Raw genomic sequence first — 20032 nt, 5'->3', positions numbered from 1 at the left:
AAGGAAGACATCAAGGTCTACACTCTACACGTTATTTCAACTTCCTATAATAGGTATTAAAACGTACCTTAAACAATTATCAAATGTCGAACTAGAGAATCTTAAAGTTGTATAGCTGGTGTGTGGGCCTCTGTATCCGGAGCTATATCCAGGATGCTTCCTTCCCTCGATAACATAATATGCGCTGGTTCGGTACACCACCTACCATCTCCGGTTCGTGTGTCAAAATCGATAATTGTCATCCTTCTTTAACTGACATCGATTTAGCGCGAACAGCTCGTACATACATCGAATAATTACTGTGAAACTAAAATATTTAAAATAATTGGTCCCTCTATCAGAGTACTCTTAATGCTTGCACCTTTATCTCACCGTCTTATGATGCTAACTGGTAACGATTGGGGTTCACCGGTACTGTCTATCAGGCTACTTAAATAGTAATTTAGCTTTTGCCTGGCCTAGTAGTAGTCTCCCTTCAAAGGAAACAATAGTAAATTACCTTTTTTTTATATTTCTGGTCCTGGGATTCAATCCCGAGGTATCATGATCGGTTGTCAAACAGACGACTATCTATCACTCGAATGAGTGTTATAATAAAACTTCAAAAACATTTGCATCTATTTGATTTAAGAGCGCTGAAATCGAGAAACGGTTTGCCGAAACTGCGTTTTCAAAAGATACATTCACTTCTCTCCAGCTTTATTTATATCCCCTCGAGATATTTCAGTACTTGTAACAATGAGAAGCTCTCAACGTCTTTGAATTATTGTTAGAGTTGAGCATTGCCATGCATTATTAACTGCTTTCCTTAGAGTAGTACTAAACAAGTACGCTTGGGCTTACCTAATATTATAGACTTACCGTACACTTCGACCATATGATCGCGACTATTATAGTATTATTTATAAATAAAATAAAAAATATAAATAGCCTATATTCGTGTACTATAATAATAAGGATTACATTAATGTTATGTTATTACTAGCTGACCGGGCAAACGTGGTTTTGCCATGTATATCATTTACATTAAAAAATAGGGGTTGATCGTAGAAGGGTAAAATTAGGGGTTGTATGTATTTTTTTAATGCTGTATCATAAAAAAATAAAGAATAATTTTGTTTATATAAAAAAAAATTTTATATTAAAAAAATTATTAAATTTTAATAAAGAAAAATTTCATGAAAATCGGTCGAGCCGTTTCGGAGGAGTTTAACTACAAACACCGCGACACGAGAATTTTATATATTAGATTGTATTTAATATTAGTACACGATATCAATATCTAGGCCACCTCCAAATTTTTCCAGTTGTCTCTTATCTTCGCTACTATTTTTCCCCGCTATCACTTTTATTTCATCTTTGCAGGCTTCTGTGGCGTCCTCCCATTTTTGACCTATCTGTCATTACAAACGCGGGCATAACTTTAGTTAAGTTACATATAAATATTTTAGGTAATAATTAGAAGCGTAAACCAAATGTAAACAATCATCGTACACTTGAAGGCAATATTGAGTAATTTAGTTTTTACCACTCTTATAAATTGTATTTTACCATTCTCGTTTCCGGTAATGTCCAAAAACATAGTGTGATTTAGATTTATGAACCCTTAAGCGGGCCATAGACAGACCGCATATTGCAGTCCAGACCGACTGCCATATGCGGTTTGCTCAGGAACTGCTCGAGCGGTCCGTGTATTGCGAATATGAATTTAGTATGGAAACTGCAGAGCGCCGTGCGGCGACCGCTTAGAGCAGTCGGTATCGGCTGCAACATGCGGTCCGTCTATGGCCCGCTTTAGATAAGCCAAGTTTGTTTTTGTGAGCGTCGTAACCCTTCTACCCTTAATTGTGTGTTAGTTATAAGCTCATGTTTTAAACCATTAAAATAAATTGTTACCCAACTTCAAACAAAGAGTTTGATTTAAACATCTCCATACAAAAGCCGCCACCAAACGTAATTCACGTCTGTTATTTTTTTTAAGTTTTCGTATTACTATTTCGTATTTCTACTTTTCTCTTTGTTTTTAAACCGAAGTATAGAACGCTCCATTGACATACTACATATTTAATTACTTACTAATACAAAAATAAGTAATGCAAGTGTTAATAAGTAGTTAATGCTGGAAAGCCTATCTATTTGGAACTTATAAGATTAAATAACTCTGAACAACGACTCTGAGTATGATATATATATTTATATAGCCGTAGATTTTTCTATTCATACCACTTCGTAAAGTATCATTTTATTTATTTGCCAAATTGTTTCGGGGATGTTAGGAGAGAAATAAATAAGTGGTTTAGATGAAAGCCTATTATAATTGATTGTGTATTTAAAAAAAGGGAACAATTAGGGGAAGAGACTACCGGTCACTTAATATCACTACAAATTTCTTGAAAGCAGATACTTTCATGTTGTGAAGGTTGTTCATTATGTTATTAATTCACATGTAAGAAACACGCTTTTCACTAATATTTGTTAAATAGATATCTTTTTGTATTAATTTTATTGTGAGAGGCTAAAGCTAGTATGAAAACCGCAAATAATACCTGCTCGACTCTGTGGTTAATGTTTATGATAGAGAAATGACAATGACATCGAAAATAATAATGCTTTTGAAATAATGGCGAAATTACTCAGTTTTATAATACTAACAATTTCACTATACACCATTACTTACCAGCAAAACTGGCCTGGCTGGAGTAAAGATTCAATGCATGACTTGAGTAAGTATATAAAATTTTTGTTTAAGTACTATAATCTTTTATAATTGGACAACTCTGGAAAAAGGACTTTGTGAAAATCCAAAAAATACTCGTTTTAATGTTCATTGGTGGCCTTGTCAGTATCGTGATGTATTCCTATTACTTAATACAATTTCAGTTTTATAAGGCTCCAAGCAATTTTATTAATCAAATAAAAAACCACAATTTCGTTCAAATAATGCAAGTTGTGCTTCCAGTTCCAAATATGCCCACAGCCTTTCTTTAATTTTCCGTTTAAAATCTATACATAGTTACTTTTCTCTTATGGTAGAAAATAGATTTTATATATTGTTCCATGTTGAAGCTTATTAAGTATTAAAACTTAGCGTAAGATATGTGTTGGAAAAAAACATTTGTTCATTCAAATATTTTAGACAGACTTTATGGTTGGTTACTTGTCAAATTTATGGAAACTAATAGAAGGGCCGCTAGGCCAAATATTGGAACAGATCGTTTTCTTAAATTATACACAGATTATTTATTTAATTAAATTGTAAACAACAAGATAATGAAAATTCTAATTATGTGACAATTCTAATAATACATAAAATTAAGATTAAAAATAAAAAAAAGAAAACAACTAAGAGAAGTTACAAACTTTACGTGAGGGGGCCTCATAGCCTAGCGGTCTTATTAAGTGCCAGCTAGGTGAGAGGTACCGGGTTCGATTCCCGGTTCGAGGGCAAGTTTTAATTTAATTTAAATTTGTTCTCGGCCTTTGGGAGGGTTGTGCGGTACCGGGCGAGTGCTTAAACCGTACATGATGAAGGACACGGTCGAATTTCTAAAAGACAAGCACAGAACCATTAAAAAAAAAAAACTTTACGTGTATTGTAGTGTAATACTTGTTAAATGTCCAAATCTATATACTTTTAGATATGACCTGCGACAAAGCAGAATGCAGCCCACCTTGTAACTACGCTGCCCCACCAACTTACTGTCCCACCATTTTACCGAACTGCTCAAGCGGCTGTGTCTGCATGCTACAGTGTCAATCACCGGTCATAACCTGCTTCAAGCTCAAATATTGCCAAAAGAAGAGATGGTTTTTACGTCAGAAGAAACAAAATTAGGCGTGGAGTAAATAGTATATGTTTTAATTTGAGCGTTTATAAAAGAAAAATTTCCAGTACTTACAGTTTCTGTGATCTACAGAAAACCAATACACGAACATTATCTTGATAGAACGAACTATACCATAGGTTCATAGAGTATACGTATCTGTCAATACGATGGCTCGAACGGATGCATTTTCCATACAATTTGTAAAGTTGACAAGACGAATTCTATTCGAACAGTACGATATCGTTGCTCAAGGTATACAGAAATTAAATGATTTCACGCACTGTTCTAAGAGTTGTTTCTACAATATTTTATATACTCGATCATTCACCGCAAGTAACGTCGTAAATAGCGTCTATAGTAATAAAATATGTACAAAAAATATAGGATTTTCATTAAGTACGTCACTGAAGGAAAGTAGGGCGAGTTGAGGGTCATAATGAACCATTGAAACGTTATCGTGAGTTTTGCACTTAAGAGGGCGCTAGTGCGATTCACATATAAAATAATTGTATTGCCATAGGTTGAAAATAACTGTTTAATATATCCTATAACTTTTATAAAATATTGTCTGGAACTAGGCTTTGTGATAAATTCGCATTCTAGAAAAACAATAATTGTTTCGGATTGTAAGGTAAAGGTCATGATGAGATGGCCTCAACAGCTGACTTATGATAGCTTGCCTTAAAATAACAAAGAGATAGACGCAGAAGTTTATCTGCTTATGGATTAAATGACTTCAAACCATATCCTTTAGTTTACTATCAAAATCCTGTTCGTAAACATATAAATAAAAACTAGCCAGTGGCGCTACAACCTTTTTAGGTCTGGGCCTCAGATTTCTGTATCTGTTTCATGATCATCTGTCAATAAGCAAAGACGTGCCGCCGTCGACTTTTTGGGTCTATGACAAGCGGGTGTCCTCACGATGTTTTCATTCACCGTTTGAGCGACTAAATATATACCGAAATATTTTTGCAGATATTTAAATCATGTTCAGAAATCGACCAAACATTGCTAAGGTAAAATAAATAATTGGCTTATCCTTTCTTTTTATGTTGGTCGATTCCTGTGAAGCTTTTAAAATGTTGTGTATTTAGATTTTCCATCTCAGATACCAAACAGCAATTTAGTACTTATCATTGTTGTATCATTGATGGTTTGTCATAATGCTCCCGAGTAGTTTTTCAATTATTTTCATCTGTTTCAAGTGGGTCAAAGCTCTTCTTTTATATAAAGTATTTTTTATTAAAAAGCATTGGAATGATATTCAAATAACCTTATAATAAATTTGGAATTTTGGAAAAATTATGATTTATATTCTTATTAGTCGAGTATCCTCATTTTAGGTTGGACAACACAACATCTTTCCACAAACAAAGATTTATTTGCGGTATTTCTTTTAAATACAAAAAAAGAAAATGTTTGAACAACCCACTAAATATTTAGCTGTAAATCAATCACATAAAACGCGGCCGAAGTGTTTTTGCAAAACTCTTAAAAGTTAGTGCTATTTAACTACTGAATTATTTACTTAGGCTTAGCATTTAAACATGTTTGAAGGTAATCAAGTGGGGAAAAACTGTTATTTTTAACAATTTTACAACATTTAGAACGGAGCTAATGCCCGATGGTTTATACACATTTTAAAGGCGAAAATAAATATACTATCTAAACTCTTTCTCAGAAAATAAATCTTATATTTTATTCAAGACAAACCCAAAAATTACCATTTTTCGACTTTTTCTAAATAACATTGTTTGAATGAATAAATTTCAAAGACATAAATTTGAATTAACTGACATTTATTAGCTAGAAGATAATAAAATCTACGTAAAACAATGAATGTTACTGCGTTGGTACTGCTTTAAATATTTCATGACTGTGACGTCAGGCTGGACTTTGGATATTTTTAGTACTTAAAGTGAAATACAACAAATTAATCTAAAACATCATCTAACTTTATATAAGGGCAGCCATGATAGACACGATACAGAATTTCTCCGGTACTTATTCTTGCCAAAGAACGCAAGCTTTAAAATTATTTCTCCTGAGAATATAGTAGCTGGGTCATTGAATATTCACAATTATTTCACTTTTTACTCAGTGGCTGATGCTGAAGCTGCTGAAACGTAATTGATTGATCGACGAAGTTAAGCGGCATTTGGCGTTCATAGCGAGTATGTTATAGGTAGGGCTTGAAATTCTTAATTGTTATAATCTGTAAAGCTGATTTACAATACTTCTGGGAACATTCCCACGAGAATGTGCGTGCTCCTATTTCACCATGCCTCCTGCTGATAGAGGACAAATCTTTGTTTGTAATTTTTTTTATTATTATTAATTACATAAGATGTCATGTCGAACATGGTGTAATGGTTGCAGATCCTTACAAACGTTGTGTAAAACAAAAAACTTGGCGAATAAAAAAAGTGGCGGAGAGTTAATTGCCAGTTATTTCTTCCGTTCTACGCCCTTAATTTGAGAACTGGCAGTAAATTTAAAATTAGAAGCATTTCATATGTATGTCTTTTTGACGTTCATAAATGTACATTGTGTTACCTGTATGAATAAATTATTTTGAATATTATAACCGATGAATGCAAGGGGCATTCATATCAAACTTCCAAACATACCCCAAACAATATATCGACATACGAAACTGGAACAGGTTTCATAAAGGTTATTATACGAAATAAGGTCAACAACACAACACTCCAAAAGTCAAACTATTTATTTACATTTAACACCCTAAAAATATCAAATACATATAGATCAAAGAATTTAATCAACAACAAAACTGTTTACATGACTCTTCGAGAAATGGTTCGTTTGTAAATATGTTTTCACTTTAAGAAAAATCTTCCTGAGTATTGATAAAATCTATCTATATTTTGTATTTTAGTATACATATTCACCATTGTACATATGCTTGAAATTGTAATAAAAAAATAAATGTTTATAAAATAGCGATATAGTTGTATCTCTTATAGAGAATGAGCTATGACTTAGATCCGTGGCCACTGTGTTGTGAACATATAAATTTCGTAACAACTTAGCTCCAAAAAAATAACGGCATGTGTCAAGTATATAAAGCTGACCCCCTAATTGCATATTAAAAAAAAAACAAATGATCACAAAAGAGATACATGATTCTAAGGCTAAGAGGTCTAGACGCCACTGGTTAATAACTTATTTTTTACTAAAATAAAACAAAAAAAATTATAGATAAAAGGATATTAAACGAATATTTACAATAACTACAAATCTAATGAAACGAATAAATAATAATCTTTATTAACTAATCACATCGAATATAAAAGAGGAATTCTTTATAAAGCAATTAAAATGATTTTATTTACATATTTACAATAGTACTTGACAAACCGTACACGTTGCCAATATTACTGACTTAATGAAATAATGAATTATCATGCACACAATGTATTCCCCACCGAAGAAAAGCAATTAACATGTGGCGCAAAAATTGGTCCTGGATTCGATTTATGGCGACATTATTTGATTTGGTAGGGGTAGAGGTCTAACCTAGTTGCTAAATTGGGTTACGAAACTTGAAAACACCATATTTACAAATGTATTCACGAAAACTATTTACAGAGCTATAGTTGGTCTACAACTATCGATTGAGATATAAAAAACATCAAAAAACCTTATAAGGATAGGTTAATACTCTTCTAACTTCTTACTTTAACATATACAATTAAAATCAAGGCTTATCTAAGCTGTATTCCGACATCAAGTGGGTTCAGAAGGAGGTGGGTGATCCATGTGTTCTTTATTTAGTGGGCTGTTATCCGGCCCTTCGGTACTGGCACCACTGTTTACTGCGACTGATGTAAGTGGTACCTACAAATACAAGAAGCGAAAGCTTAAAACGTTGTATTTGGCAGATGCTTTTTTTATGTAATTGGAGGCAAACGGGCAGGAGGCTCACATTGCCAGAAGGCTCGCCATTGCGTTGCTTTCAAGAATTGGTACGCTATTTTCTTGAAGGACCCTAAGTCAGGACGCTCAGTTGTTGAACGACGGACGTCGAGGTGATACAGATGGTATTTTTTATTTTGCCTTGCAAAGCTTTCTAACCCAAAATTTATTTAAATTCAACTAAAAATTTTGTCATATTTGGTTTATAATGTATAATATTTTTTGAGTTATTTTGGATATAACCCACTTACTAAGCCAAGTAATCGTCAAAGTACTTTTGAACGTTCGAACGCACTTAGTATAAAATTTATGCTGCTGTTAAAACTGAAACAGTATTAACAAGGTTTTGTCATTTACGTAGAGGAATACGAAAACATTTTTAATATGGGATTCACGTATATACACGCAATTTTATTTTTTGAAACTGCTCGAATTTTTATTTTCATGACGGATTATTAGTAGCACATGTACAATTACAAAATTATAAATATTCAAACAAGCTATTACTTTAAATATGGGCACGAGATTTTGATATCTTTCAAATAACTATAATAGTCCTTTTCATTAAGCATTCAATTTAATTTTGAGTATACTTTGGGCATTCATTTACAGCTTTGAAGCACTTTCAATGGTTGAAGGAAGAAGTATATTGACTTATGTCTCAAATTACTGAGAAATTATTTAGTTTAATTTATTTGGATAAACCTTATAATATATAAGGAAAAGCTTTTAATTTTTAAGTTTTTTTCAAATACAAAGTGTTCATATATATATTTTTCAATGAATAATATGGGCATCTATTTATGGGAATAAACAGACCCAATCCTTAAACGTTTCTTCATTAGGCAAGTCCTAATAACCACCAACAATAAAATAGCAATAAATTTGCTTCAAGTCGAATTTTCGTACTAAAGGTATCTGTTTAGACTTACCAATGTTTATGCACCTGCCAATAGAATACCATTAAAAACATTTCTATATAGCTCTCGTTAAATGAAGTACTCGTAGACATCCATTATCTAATTAGCATGTTGATCACGTGCGATGCTCGGAATTAATTAATACCCTCACCTCGATAGGGTCGCCTGGAGGTGTGGGGAGATTAATCTAACAGCAGCTACACACGTGCTCTCTGTATCAAGGAGAATAACCGTAAACCGCGAGATGAAAGAATGGCGTTTCAACAGTATCCGATCCATTCTTAGACATGTGATTCGTCAGTTGTTTTTTAGTTATTTCTCTTTGACCAATCACAATCAAGGAAAACCCGCCGTTGTCTCGTGTTTTATTTTACTATCTAACCTCACATCTCGCACACGTGAAGAATCTGTACGGTCCACTTCTCTTACCATTCACCTAAGTATAGAGACGCCTCCTCAGTATGTAGTCGTAACGTGAAAACATAATTATATCCAGCAAGATATATTGAAAATTGAACTTATATTTTTTTAATTACAGCCAGACGAGATATTTCTTGGTTTTCTCCTTGAAAAGATGTTTATTTTTAAACAGAAACTATTAAAGGTTTATAAATTTTTTGGTGATTATAGAAAAACAAATGAAAACATGTTAAGAATAGATTATTTGTGCTAAGATACCATAGACACAGCGGTGCATGTATGCGCATCTGAGGGGCGAGGTGGTGACAGTGCAGCATCATATCTCAAGTCCAGTTGTACCATGTAGACAGCAGTTGCTAAAGTTGTTACTGAAATCGACATTTGGGCTACTGCGACACCGATACAAGTTTTCGAACCGCATCTGTAAAAGTAATAGATATATATTTTGTGTTTGAACAAATTCTTCATATAATAAACCTAACTGATACATTTGGCCACGAACACAGACGTTGGAAATTCTATCCCTACAGCCCTGCGATTCTGTAACTCACTTTTCGAACTCACACAGGGGTTTTTGCATTCTGAAAAGGTGGGAGCTTGTAGTTTATTGTTTATCAGAATGCCAAATCATAAAATGACTGCTTCACGACTGATTTGAGAGCGACCGCCGATGCAAAAACCGCTGTGTGAGTTCGAAAAGTGAGTTACAGAATCGCAGGGCTGTACTGCAATACTATCTAACATATATTTCTCAACTTTTTATAAAATAAGAATATTTACAATATTTTTAACCCACATAGTAATAATAATAAATAAAAATGGATTAATAATAGAAAAATAAAATTTATTTAAAAAGTTTGGTCCCTGTGGCAGTATACCTATAGTACTGGCAGCATTTCTTCGCTGTATTGCGATATTTATTCGTTGAGCGAGTAAAAAATGTGTGGTCTGGTGACACAGATAGACATCTGTGTTGTTCTATCTCTTTTTATTATATATGTAAGAGTTGTATTATTTAATATAAAAATGGAGTATTTCGTTATTTTGTAACTTAATCTAAAGCCTTTTTGTCTTGGCTGATTCGTCAAAATAGACCCTTAATCTAAATTTCTCCTCTGACGAGAAAGTTGAACTCCGGTTCTCATATTAACAACCTCTAAGGAAGTATATACTAAGGTATAAAGTTAGTGTGCTCGAAAGAAAACTAAAGTGCTTTTTAAAACTAAAAAACGAAACGTGATAAACTGAGCACATTTCAAATTAATTTCGTTAACCGTAATACGACTTACGCTTGCATACAATGGGATGTTTTATACTACAAGCATTAAAATAATCTTGACTTTGAAGCTGGTTTCTATTACAGACTGAATTTGACCTTTAGGGTCTGAAAGGCTTTATTATAAGAAAAATATTTTTTTTTTATAATTATGTCCTTGTTATTTTATGTAATACAAATCCATTATATAATTTAATCCTCATTCGTAACCAAAACGTTAATTTACCCATTGACATTGATAACAAATTTTATAACATTTTGAATTAGATTTTATGACACAAGAACGAATAATTATAAAAAAATGTGTTAGGGGGCGTCCATAAATTACGTGAGGTGTTTTTTTTAATTTTCTGTACCTCCCTCCCCCCCTGGTGAGATGTCGTGAGATTTTATTCAACCCCCTCCCCCATCCCCCAATCTCACGTAAGATTTTTCAAAATGTGGGTTTCTTATGTTAACGCGTTGGATTGTTATTGTAAAAAGAAAAAAAATTTGCTTCGTGCTTTACGACTAAAACAAAATAAGTGAAATGTTGAGCGTTTAGGTATGGAGTTAGCGGGAAGTTGCAGAGATGGCCTTTGGGGTCAACCGTTTTCCTAATTTTTTTTTCAATCAGAAAAAAAATTGCGTGATATTTGCCGAGACCCCCCCTCTCTCCAACGTTAGATTAAATGAGATTTGACTCGACCCCGTCCCCCCCTTAAACACCTCACGTAATTTATGGACGCCCCCTTATATATTTTATTGTCATAATTACTTTTATGTAAGTTTTATCTAACGGTTCTGAATAGTAAAACCAATATATAATATTGGTATTATTAAAATTTAATCAAAATAAAATATCCTTGTTTGGTTTAGCTAGAAATTGAATATGTTATTTTGTAAGGATGTCGAACTGAATAGAAGGTTTTGAAAAATACTAGCAGTCAAATATTCAGGGCAATACGAAAGCGCGTTTCATTTCCTGGGCTGAGTAAATATTCGAAAATGAAACTTTTTGTGTTCAACTAGCTTTGAAGGACCGCCAACCGTAAAACAGATAAGTAAAGCTCTCTCTCTCTCTCTCTCTCAAGTAGAACACATCACTATCATCAAGGGGTTTTCTGCTCGTAGGATTTCTTCAGCCTATAAAACTATCAGACTTTGCCACTTATATATATTTAATTTATTTAAAAAGGGTTTAGCATCTAAGGATTTAGATCATGCGCGCTATTTCATAGTCGCCATTACGTTAACCGACTATATTGCTTTTATAGTAACAAATATTTAAATTATATAATATTAATAATAAACAAAATATTTGATGTATAATATACAACATTAAATGCTTAATGATTTTTTTGTAAATAAATATACAACTAAAATGTACACGAGTTTGAAGAGATCAAGAACAAATTGAAGTCATGAACTTCTTACCCTATATTCATAAGTGTTCTTATACAAAACACGAACATAGCCACGTGTGCACCAATAGCGGCGGTCCATAGTATTGTGAGGGGCACCGCAGCGCACGCTGATGGTCCCAGAACCCTCCAAGGTGGACCCCAAGATCTGGAAGTTCTGGATCTAGCTGAGACCCACCCACCAAACCCTCGGCTATAGTATACCGATAATGCTGTTGGAAAAAAATAAACTCTAAAATTTTACCAAGTTTGTACATTTCTTTAGTATACTTATTTTTTTCGTATTAAAATGACATACGATTTACAACAACTGTTATTATTACGCCGAGAATCGAATTAATACACATACACATTACACATGTGGTGGCGCATACACCACGGTGGCGGTAATCACCATCAAGGCAGAACTATGAAATGTATTTCATCATATTTTATGATTGGACCTAGATTACTTGTACTTTAACTAAAATCGTTGACTTATTTTTATTTATAATTTTTTACTCCTTAAAAATTATATTTAAAACAGACAAAAAAAAGTTCTGAGTTACTGCTTCCATTTTCGATATATCTCTGTTAGTAACACGTAGATAGATTCAATCGACGCAATCAAATCTAAATAATAAAGTGATGATATGACCGGAAGAGCAAATTATGCTATCCTACAATTAATATTATGACCGGTGTAGTCCGAAAATGTTATCATTGAGTTTTGAGTCTAAAATTTATAAATTAGACGTTTTCAATATGTGGATTAAATGATTGACAGTCGTATAGATTACGGCAGTGTTGGTCTAGTGCCTTAAGCGTGCCACTCTCACCCCCGAGGTCGTAGGTTCGATTCCCGGCTGTGCACTTTCTTTCTATGTACTTTCTTTATATGTGCGCATTTAACATTCGCTCGAACGATAAAAACATCGTGAGGAAACTGGCTTGCCGTAGACCAAAAAAGTCGACGGCTACCTGATGCCTAGACCTAAAAAGGTTGTAGCGCCAAATTTAAATATTACGATTGCAGTTTTAATCTATTGCTTAAGTGATGTGATTCATTACCCTGAGGTAACATTTCGAACCCCGAATGTGCGCCAATGAATCTTTGTTTCTATATGTTTATTTAATAGTGTCGTGTTAGAAAAATATTATGAGAACGTTAGGCAAAAAGACGGATTACGCACTTGTTAAGAAAAAAATATTAAGATCGAAAGAGGTGCACAGATGTATACCGTAAAGCATAGCACTACTGGATTATTAATATACTCATTTTAAAACGCTTCTCTAATCGAACATTGATGTGGTATTTACGATACTTTCTTAACAAATCCTTATTAACGGTAGCAAGATTCATTATTACCAGCAGCTAACACGGTGACTGCTCCCGCGGGTACTCCCAGTCCAAGCACAGGTTTTTGTCTTTCTTCTAACCAACCCACAGCACCAACCACTAAGCCTCCTATACCACACACTATCTGCAAATTTATTCAATTTACACCATGGCTTTTTTTGTCTGATTCTATTACAGATATCAAGCACAAATAATATAGAAACTGAGATTTTAAACATTAAATTTATTTTCTTAATAGTATTTCGAAGATCATATTATAAGGTTTAAAATAACTATTAACAAAACAAATGCATTCTTTCATCCGTCCAGCCACCTAACAGCAAAACTTCAACACATATAGTAGCGAAAAAAATCTGAATGATATGTGTGTCTCTATGAGTGTAGTTTTATAAACATTTTAATTGGAGACCTACACCTAGAATACACCTGGCCAGTATATTTGCTAATACTTGACTTGAATTACAAGGATACATTAAAAAATATAAATAATATATAAAGCTTTAAATCAATACTCGGCTTGTGTAATTGTATTTTTCTATGAACATAAAGCTGTAATGTAATAGTAATAAATGAGTATACGATTTGGCCGGCGTTCAAATATAATTAAAGTCATTTCAATTCAAATTATAAATAATAAACGATTATCGAGATCGGATAACCGTTTCTGAAACCGCCTTATTCCCTGGCCTATTCTACACAAAAATAATTTAAACAACAAAATTAAAAGTATTTTATAACTAGTTGACGGTTAGTTTATGTATAATACCGTAATTGTATCTACTATTAATAATTTAATTTTAATAAATAATACGGCAAATTCATATTATTTATTACTTCATATTTGTCACATTTTGTAGACTCATAATGACAAGGGCTTTTCGTGAAATGTATTTGTTACAGAAAATATTGCGAAAGGCTGCGGTGATTACTGTCTGAAAGTTTTATTCTCCGCCACGTTTTAAAGAACACCTGAAATTTGTCATTATGAAATGTCAAAGGTTGATGACATAATAAAAATCAAGGCACGAATTTTGTCCTGTTTTATTTTTTATACTCTTAGTGAGTTCGTGTGTTTGAATAACGGCTGTATGCTACTGATCACCTATATGCCTATTAAAAAAAGGGGTGCGTGTACTTATGTACGCGCGTAACAAGTTATACTTCTTTGGCATTATTAAAAATAGTTTTGGATTGCATGCAAATAATTAATTACAATTAAATAATCAAAGACTGGAAAAGGAGTCATTATAGTCAATAAAGTTCAGTGTACATTTGAAAGATTAAATAAATAAATATTTATTATTATTTTCTTACATTAAGTGTAACATAAATTATATTATTTTTCGAATGTTGTATTTAAATTATGTCCAATGCCGTAGCATCTTCTGTAGGCAACTTCATTCTGATAATTTTGTGTCACGGTGCGCGCGCATCGTAAAATTTCACTCTCATAAATTTTTCATAACGCGCCTAAAGAAGTATAACTTCAAAAACCAAGGCATATTAAGCCATGACCAAAGCTAGTAGCGCTAATGTTCTCCTAAGATTATCTATTACGAACCTGTAAAACCCGTACTCGGAGGGCAAACGCAAATGGGTACAAATGCAAATCTCCAATGCCGTCATGCTCATCAGCTCTGGAGACCCCACTCACTGCACTGCACACTGACTGCTTACGCGACCACATCACCTTTGTGTTTAATACTGCGGAGGAAACCTTAAATTATTCATCCAATTGCGCATTTATGGGTTTGCCTAGATGTTTTTTTATAGTTAGCCAGCCAGTATTATTTGGCTATATTTTTTTTTTTAAAGACAATTCACACCAATTGCCCTAGTCCCATGCTAAGCTGGTGAAGTTTGTGTTATGGGTACTAGGCAACGGATATACATACATATTATAGATAGATAGACATATAAATACATATTTAAACACCCAAGACCTAAGCACAACACCAAATGCTCATCACATCGATGTTCGTCTCAGCCGGGGATCGAACCCGGGACCCATGGCTTCGCAGTCAGGGGTACCACTAGACCATTGAGTCGTCAAATATGATTGTATGTTTGCTTGTTTCATTATGTATTCGCGTGAATTGTAATTATGTCGTAAGATTATAAATTATAAACATAATGCACATCTAAATACAGGTACTACAAGCGTTTGTTGATTATGCATTTTTTGCCGTTACTGCATGCGGCATATTTACTGCATTTTATCCGTATTATATTTTATTTAAATATATTAATTTTTTGTAGGAATCCTCGAAAATGCATTTCGTTTTCAAGCATAGACAATGTGTGGGTAATATGTGTGAAGAAGTAAATAATTACTGTTGACGTAATCACCAAATAAGAAAATTAAAAACGATACCCAATGAATATAAAACGTTGGGTTCGGTATCGCTGTCGCTATTGGAAGTTACAAGGTAAGGGCGCTGTTTATTGTTAAAAACAGATGACTCAGCTATGCGCCTTACTCAATATATTAGACGCAAAGAATTGTCTGCCTTTTGTGAGAGAATTCTATCTTTTAATAGAAAATGTAAGCTTCGAATATATTTAATTCGATAAATCTCGTATCTGACTGTTGTTAGTGGTCACCGACCCCCGCTTAAGCTTAGTTGAACGTGAAGGAGATAAAAGGGGTAAAACTAACGATAAATTTGTTCGAAATCTTATGGCCGATGTAATACGATACTGTAACCATCCCACTTTCTTTTAACAAGAATATATTGTCAACTCAAATATCAAATCTATTTCGTGAGTAAAAGACATTCTTTTTACGTCATACAGCTGTATAAGGTGTGAAATATGAAAACAATGACAACATAAGTTAATCCAAAAAATGCATTGTATTATAGAATTGGATTTAGACCTGCCTTGCGATTCTGTAACTCACTTTTCACTTACGATTTGGCATTCTGATAAACAATAAACTACAAGCTCCCACCTTATCAGAATGCCAAATCATAAAATGACTGCTTCACGACTGATTTGAGCGCGACCGCCGCTGTGAAAACCGCTGTGTGAGTTCGAAAAGTGAGTTACAGAATCGCAAGGCTGTATTTTAAGACAAATTTCAGTGCCGAGATCTGAAGTGAACAATATGCCAAAAGCCAATTATTTCAATTATAATTTCATGGTATTAATAAATTTCCTGTACTTGGCACAAGATGGTGTTAAAACTCGGTATATAATATGACTAAGGCGTAAATATTTTCTCAATACCAAGAAAATTAAATTTATACCAGCCCATTAACATTTTCCATATGTAAGGTATCAGCGTACGAAATTCAAACAAATGGATAACGATATGTAAATACATCAGCCAGGTATTCATTGTATAAGAACGATTTATTTGAAGCTTTCAATAATATTTGTAAGTTAATGCTATTTTTTATTCTTTGTAGAATTAAAAAATCTTGAAACAACTTTAAAACCTTGGCTACTTTAACTTAAACGTGCCTATGACCCTTGATCTGGGGTTTTTATAGAAATAAACATTTATACGTTTTATTTTATATTTTACAATGTGAAACTAATATCTACTAGACAGACATTTAAGTTTTTCGGTACATTTACTTATGACGCGTTGAAAATGAATTTATTATCTTTTAGATAAATTACGGTTCAAAAGCTCGACACGAATAGAATATCAATGAAAGCTTACCGTTATCACACGTTTGCGATAAAGTTTGGGGCTTTTTCACCCAATATTAAATAATAACATCATAACATAGTACCAAATCAACGACAATTAGGACTAGACCTTATTAGCTACTATACTTTGTAATACATGTCACCGCCGCCTTATAGGTCATGGTTTGATTCCCGGTCAAAGAATAATTGTACGCGGTTGAATTTGTTATGTAAAATAATTTATGAAATTAGGGGAAAAACTATCTACCCCATGCCCCATCAGATAAAGGTGTAATTGATCATATTTCTCTTCTGATTTCGTTATAGACACCTAAACACATTTTATTACCTTCTTAAAGCTGAAACGACTTCTCTTATTACATCGACAAGAATTTATTTGTGACTTAATCTAGTAAAAACCAAACGGCATTTTCAGACAAACTTTTAATATTTCCAAAGATTAACTGACGCGCGAGTCATTAGTAATTAGATTATTATATGTTTTTTACAAACTATTTAATAATAAGAACCAACGAACTCAGCTGTTAGTTCATTATTACTACGTGTAAATTAAAAGAAAAGACTGGTGACACTAATATCCAAACGATGGTGTAACTATACTTAATTCAAATTAAATCTTTTTACAATTTAGTGTATTTTCAAGTATAAGAAGGTATTTGTGTACTTTACAAATCATGGTAAATAAAAATATCTGCTTGTGGTTAATAGGAACTATACCGTATTTAGTATAGTTTTAATGAAGAGGCCCGATGATGCCCATTTGGTTCGTTAAGCAGAAATTGCTCAGCTCGTTGGACAAAGTTTATCACAAAGAGGCGTCGGGGGAAGAAAATGCCTTGTTCATTAATATTTTATGCGGCTTTTACGAGGTGCCATTGTTTGGTGTGTGCCATACTGAGACACCAAAAAATATAGAACACCAATTGTTCAACAAGCGGCTTATTCACTGAAATAGACAGCACTTTTTTATATCAAATAAACAATGCTCTGATTAAAGTGTTTATTTGACTCTTTATTGGTAAATAGGAGATCAGCTTTCCGATATACGCTCATATATGGTGCGTCATATGGTCAAGCACACAATACACAATCAGGTTACTGAAACAGTATTTCGGCTGGACATTTCAAAAAATTGTCACAGGCCCTCATATACTTTTGGGCTTTCAACATGCTGGTTTTGTATAAGCCTTGGGAGTGAATAAGATGATGTAGATAGATAAGTCAATTAATGCACAGCCTAAAAAGCCTAAAAGGACATAAGGATATTACGCAGCGTAAAAATATATGAAGCCAGTGCTAAGATGCTTTCACATGACTATAAAAAAGGCATAAATCTATCGTTATAGCAATAAAATGTGGCGAAAACTCGTGGTTAAATTTAGATAGCCGCATCAACATGTAATTACTAAAATTACTGTTTGGAATATTAAAAATACGGCGATGCAGCCGTTTTGATATTTTGCCTTGTAATTCTTTTTAAATTTATTTATAAATTTTATCATTATGGGTAAATAGGACATAGGATATTACATTAAATATTACAATAAAATAAGCTTTTGTCTACGGCTTTATCCCCGAATAAGCCAAGTATTTACGGTTAGGAAAAAGAGTATTAAACGATTCATATATGTGTGTTTATGTATTTATTTATAAAACTGTCTATATATCTCTATTGTGGCAGGGTTCATGCCTTTTAATTTCACAGTATTTCCAAATTTCACAAAATTTTAATAACAGAAAACATTGGCTGCAAAACTACAACCTGTAGTTTAGGTTCGGCATAAATGAGGCATTCGAAAAAAAATGTTTTCTATAGGAGACTAGCAGGAACTATTTCGTTATAGGCTTTGAATTTAATTTACCAAAAGCTTAGTTGTGAACAATTAATTAAACATTCTTTATGCAGAGAATTTTGCAAGCTTATGAAAGCTTAAAAGAATATTATAAATTAGAAGGTGAGTCAGCAATAATACATACATCACACTAATAAGAAAACATACAGTTTTTTTTCAATAATTAAGTCCCTGTGGTCGAGTTTTATTTCTTGGCGATTTAGATATTTTGTAAGCACTTAATACTATTCTAAACCAATATCGAATAGGAAATCATGGTCTAATAGGCAATCTCCTTACCGGGCATTTAAAGATAAGTATTACATCACTTCACTTTTGAAACCACCGATAATATTTATTAAACACAACACATAGTTTAACGTAACAATTATAGTAAAAGTTATGAGTAACTGAAAGGACGTGTACCCTATTTCGCGTTTAAATGCGTACTGAATTACAGTTTCAGCTGAGCGAAGTTAGGGGAATGCTTGGTAATAAGGTGCACCGCACACTAAATATATATCAACATTTAAAGTACTTAATATGTTAAAATGCAGATAGGTGTCGGTTAACAGCCCTGGGGAAATATGGAAACGCCTTTGCGATTACTCTATGAATTTTTTAATTGGAAAAGTTTAGGCTATAAGAGTTATGGAATAGAGACTGCACAATGGATTTTTTTAAATGCATTATTTTGTTAAGGGACGTATATATCATCTTAATATATATAAATTACGTGTCACGTTGTTTGTCCGTATGGACTCCTAAACTACCGAGCCGATATCAATCAAATTTGCACACTGTGTGTAGTTTGATCCAACTTAAAAGATAGGAGAGCTTACATCTCAATTTATACCCGCAATATTATTTTATTGCAAAATATTTGTTTATTATTTGATAGTCACAATTGTAACAGATGGCGCTGTGGTGAAAGTACCAACGTTTCACATAAGCTACAATTTAATGGCATAACCACCAAAAAAGCATGGTGGTCCCCATGACTGGTGTTCTCCTACCGTTTCCCTTGAATAGTTTGCTACTATGTAATATAACAAAAACCTTAGCCACAGCAACGCTTGGCCGGTCTGCTAGTATAATATAAAAATTAAGCTTATCAACGTAGGTTTTTTTCTTGGCAAGACTTTTATATTATGTTTATAAGTTCGGGATATTATTAATTGTTTAAAAAAATATATATATATATATATTAACATTCTATTACATTCCATTGTTTACATTCCTTTTACGAATTGAGTTCTGCGCTCGCCTTTAAAATTTCGAAGAATTGTTTATTGATAGAAAGTACTACGTAAAATAATATTCTTTCATAAAGATTTAATGATTATTCATAAACTTTAGATGTTAATGTTTATTCCATTTTAATAATAGGTTTTCATAAATTTTTTATGG

The 20032-nt window shown here is 32.9% G+C and overlaps 1 protein-coding gene across 1 annotated transcript; it reads right to left on the bottom strand.

Annotated features, from left to right (window-relative positions):
- Positions 1–7172: 7172 nt before the first annotated feature.
- On the bottom strand, positions 7173–19059 carry LOC125057892. Its single transcript, XM_047661829.1, has 6 exons — positions 18923–19059; positions 14689–14831; positions 13137–13251; positions 11802–12000; positions 9368–9530; positions 7173–7691 (listed from the first exon to the last, which is right to left on the bottom strand). Exons 1-6 carry the CDS (start codon positions 18927–18929, stop codon positions 7581–7583), a joined length of 738 nt encoding a protein of 245 aa, XP_047517785.1. The 5' UTR covers positions 18930–19059; the 3' UTR covers positions 7173–7580.
- Between the last annotated feature and the right edge of the window lie 973 nt (positions 19060–20032).

Source organism: Pieris napi, chromosome 17 (genome assembly GCF_905475465.1).
Source record: "Pieris napi chromosome 17, ilPieNapi1.2, whole genome shotgun sequence".
NCBI classification, from domain to species: domain Eukaryota; kingdom Metazoa; phylum Arthropoda; class Insecta; order Lepidoptera; family Pieridae; genus Pieris; species Pieris napi.
The sequence above is the reverse complement of the archived record's forward strand: the minus strand, read 5'-3'. Positions and strand labels throughout refer to the sequence as shown.

Excerpts from the sequence above, each read along its gene's own strand:
- LOC125057892 (XM_047661829.1), bottom strand. Across the intron at positions 13,252-14,688 it reads TCCGAGTACGGGTTTTACAG|ATAGTGTGTGGTATAGGAGG; the intron begins GTTCGTAATAGA and ends ATAAATTTGCAG. Across the intron at positions 7,692-9,367 it reads CATGCACCGCTGTGTCTATG|GTACCACTTACATCAGTCGC; the intron begins GTATCTTAGCAC and ends TTGTATTTGTAG.